This window comes from Chiloscyllium plagiosum, unplaced genomic scaffold (genome assembly GCF_037043375.1).
Source record: "Chiloscyllium plagiosum isolate Xiang-an unplaced genomic scaffold, Cpla_swu_hap1 HiC_scaffold_40, whole genome shotgun sequence".
NCBI classification, from domain to species: Eukaryota; Metazoa; Chordata; class Chondrichthyes; order Orectolobiformes; family Hemiscylliidae; genus Chiloscyllium; species Chiloscyllium plagiosum.
The window spans coordinates 12287499-12291391 of NW_028270178.1; the positions used below are offsets into that span (position 1 = coordinate 12287499).

Genomic DNA, 3893 nt, shown 5'->3' on the forward strand with positions numbered 1-3893 from the left:
GAGAATGGCAGCAGATATATGGGAACACCATGCTCTCCACCACCACAAGCTCCCCTCTGAGCCCCTCACCATCCCAACCTGGAAATATATCACCGTTCCTTCAGTGTCACTGAGTCAGAATCCTGGAATTCCCTCCGTAAGGGACATTGTGGGTTTACAGCACATGGACTGCAGTGGGTCAAGAAGGCAGCTCATCCCCACACTCTCAATGGGGGCGGTTAGACCGAGTTACATACAGGGACCACATCCCTCCAGTGAATAAGAGAAAAGTCCTTTCATGGTCCAGGAACAATACAACCAGTCTGTCAGATTCACAGAGTTGATTTATTTCTTTATAACGCAAGGAATTCGTGGAAGCAGGCACCTTACAGCGTTACTGATCTTTGCTCTGAACCTGGACAACGTTGCTGCATAAATAAATGTGTTTGTACAACAACTCAGGTTCCGCAGCATGAAACCAACTTTTCTAAAGTGATACAGAAATGACGAGTAATCATCAGGGTTAATTCCTTGAGTGACATAATACAAGAAGTGAATGATATAGATTAACCACAGGAGGATGAAGCTCCCAGAGATGGTGAAGAGCAAAATCACAGCCTTCCTTCTGCTCTCCATCTCTGGGTCTCTGCGACTCTCTCCTTTGCTCTCACCCTTCAGCCTCTTCCGGACTCGACTGGTCACTAAAATGTGTCTGACTGTCAGAGCATTGAGCAACAGAATTAAAGCAAACGGCAGTAAAGGTGTTAAAACTGTATCAAGCCAATTTAATACCACCCACCCAGTCTCAGTAAAGTAGCTTGATTTTGTTTTACAGTAAAATGGTAGATTATTGATTATTTTCTGAGGAACATTTTGAAAGTAGAAGGGGATGTTTTTCAAACAGAACAGGGTGCAGGTTGTTGCTAGAACCACAGTCGCAGTTTTCTCCGTGCAATATGTTTTTCTCAGCTTCTGACAACAAATGGTCACAAATCGGTCAAAGGAGAAAGTGACGGTGAACCAAACAGAGCAGTCCCTGGCTGCACGAAATATGACCATGCTAACACTACAGACAGGAGTGATGTCCAGGAAACACCGTGGGTAATAGTAATAGCGGAATTTCCTCACTAACATCTCAATGATAATGACCATCAGATCGGCAGCTGCCATAACCACCAGGTAGCGAGTAGTGCAAGGGGAAACACCACACTTTCCCTGGGAAAGAACACCAATCGCCAGCAAATTAACTGTGGAAGACAATTGGGAAAAGAAACAGTGAATTACTGATCAGAAATCCCCCTGCCTGTTCCAGAGAGCAACTGGTACTGTTTTATATTAAAAAAAAGATGAACTGTCGGAGTGAAGGTAATGGGGGTGAAGAATATTGGGATTAATTGAACTTGAGTTTAAAGGCATTTGCAGTGTTTGTAAATTCATCTCCAACAAAGATACCCCAGAGATATATGGAGTCATGCCATGGACTGGGCAAACATTTGTTGTATAAGGGAACAACTTGATATCGTGTTAAATATTAAGTGATTGAATATCCTAATCATGTTCCTATGCTTCTGTAGGTTTTGGTAAATGCGATGAGAATATGGTGTGCTTTTTTTTTGACCAATTTGAACATGATGGGCTGAGGGGCCTTTTCCTATGCTTTAAATCTATATGTCTATGACTCGATAACTCAAACTGACAGCATGTTGAGGTTGCCACAATAAACCAGAGACAATGCAATGATTTAATCTTGTACAAAGTGAATGAGCACATTGAGGTGAACAAAATAGATGGGGTTACCTGCAGCATTTCGGCCATTCTGAGCAGTTTCTCAAAACGCATTTGATGGATTCAGGGGAATAGCTTCACAAACAGGCATTTATAACCTTGTGAATCACTTCCAGATGGATTGAGAAAGAGAAACAAAATAAGCTGAACTTAAACTAATATCTGACACCAGTTGCATGGCACTTAGCAACTTAGCAGTGTCTGGCTGTGAACCATAGGGATCAGGGCCGGGTTCCTTCTTGTTTTTGACAGATATAAACAGGATGGAGCTGAGAATGTGTGGGGTTATAGAGGGTGGGGTTGTGGGGAAGGCAGGGAGCATGGGGAATGTTTGGAGGTGACACAAAGATTATCCGGGTATTTGAAATTGAGGATGAAGGTGTTTGGTTACAGGAAGTCAGAAACCGGTTGGTCAGTCGGCCAGATCATTGGCAGATAGAATTTGACCCTGACAAATGCAAGACAATGCACTTTGGAAGAAGTAACAAGACAAGGGCGTTCTCAATGAATGGCAAGACACAAGGAAGTTCAGAGGAACATAGGGATCTCTGGTTGTTTGTCCACAGATCCCTTGCCTTTATCAGACAGAAGTCACCGACCCCAGGTTAAAGTTCAACAGGTGTATTTGAAAGGACAAGCTTTCAGAGCACTGTCCCTTCATCAGGTGAGGTGGTGGGAAGCACAGGGGCACAGACTTCATTGGTGGATATTTATAAACTGGCGTCATGTGACTTCTGACTTTGTCCACCCCAGTCCAACACCAGCACCTCCACTCCATGGACTTCATCAGTGACAGCTTAGAGTATACGAGCCAGGGGAGGAGAAGGGGGTGGGGGGGATGGCACATATCACAACTGTACAGGACTTTGCTGAGGTCCCAGCTGTGTGCAGTTCTGGTCCCCCCATGACAGGAAGGATGGGATTGTACTGGGACGGGGGGGTAGTGCAGAGGGAGATCCCCCAGGATGCTGCCCTGGGATGGAGTATTTCAGCAATGGAGAGAGACTGGATAAGCTCCATGTGTTTCCATTGGATCAGAGAAGGTTTTGCCATCATTCCCCTAGTTTATCCATAGTTTCAGAATTCCCAAACAGTGGAAATAGTTTATCTTTATCTATCCAGTGTTTCCTTGTTTCTATCTTGAACACTTCTATCAAATCACCCCTTAAAAACTCTGAATTCTCGAGGAAACAGCCCTGACTTACACACCTGAACAGAAATTGCTGGAGAAACTTAGCAGGTCAGACAGCGTCTGTGCGGGGAAAGCAGAGCTAACATTTTGAGTCCGTTGACCCTTCGTCTGAACTATTTTGCATAAACTCTTTTCATACCCTTTCTGGTAAAGCCAGAGAGCAGGCCAGTAGGAGATTGAAACAACGTCAGTTGTCCTAAAGCCGTACCAGGGGTGCCAATAACAGCAAGGATGGTGTAGAAGACCTTCTCCACGTGTTGAATCGGTCGGTGCATATCTCCGTGTGAGGTGATGTGTCTCTTCAGGCAGATGACAATCTCCTTGTTTGAAGCTCAGAGCTGATGGAGTCCCAGAGACACTGCCTTATACAATGTGGATGCTCCCTGGTGTTTTAAAAAATTCTCAAGGTCAGGTTCGTAGGAGAGTAGTCTGACACAGAACAAACGACCAAGAGGCGAGTCTGCTAGAATATGAGCATTTTATTCCCCGCAGCGTCGCCACAACCAGGTCTCGTACTTACAACGGGTCTGGTTTATACTCACTCTACGTGTTACCGGAACTGGGAGCCGTCAGTTCTCGTAGAGCGGTTGCCAACAACCCACGCTCGGCGGTTAAACGTAACCCCGGAGCAGACTCCCCGAACTGGAGACTTTTCCAGCTGATATACTCTTTTCCAGATATAAACATTCATGTGAACAGCAGAGCAAGGCTAAAAAACACATTCCATTCTGGTTACATACAGATAAGAAGATTCACACGGGGAGGTGTGTAATAAGATTCACACGGGACTAAGCAACACCTCCATTCCGGTTAGATTCACACATGTATTGGGACATAATTTTAACCCTTTCACCACATTCCACTGCTTGGCCCAATACATGTGTTACATTATGATTCACACATGTATTGGGACATAATTTTACACCACACCTGGGGA

General features: G+C 44.8%; 1 protein-coding gene across 1 annotated transcript; it reads right to left on the minus strand.

Moving 5' to 3' along the window:
• Nucleotides 1-324: 324 nt before the first annotated feature.
• LOC148138323 (putative G protein-coupled receptor 139) lies at nucleotides 325-3231 on the minus strand. The gene is made up of 2 exons (XM_087981757.1): nucleotides 3165-3231; nucleotides 325-1226 (listed from the first exon to the last, which is right to left on the minus strand). Exons 1-2 carry the CDS (start codon nucleotides 3229-3231, stop codon nucleotides 325-327), a joined length of 969 nt encoding a protein of 322 aa, XP_087837883.1.
• Nucleotides 3232-3893: the final 662 nt, after the last annotated feature.

Excerpts from the sequence above, each read along its gene's own strand:
- LOC148138323 (XM_087981757.1), bottom strand. The coding sequence starts at position 3,231 with ATGCACCGACCGATTCAACACGTGGAGAAGGTCTTCTACACCATCCTT. Across the intron at positions 1,227-3,164 it reads TGCTGTTATTGGCACCCCTG|TTAATTTGCTGGCGATTGGT; the intron begins GTACGGCTTTAG and ends TGTCTTCCACAG.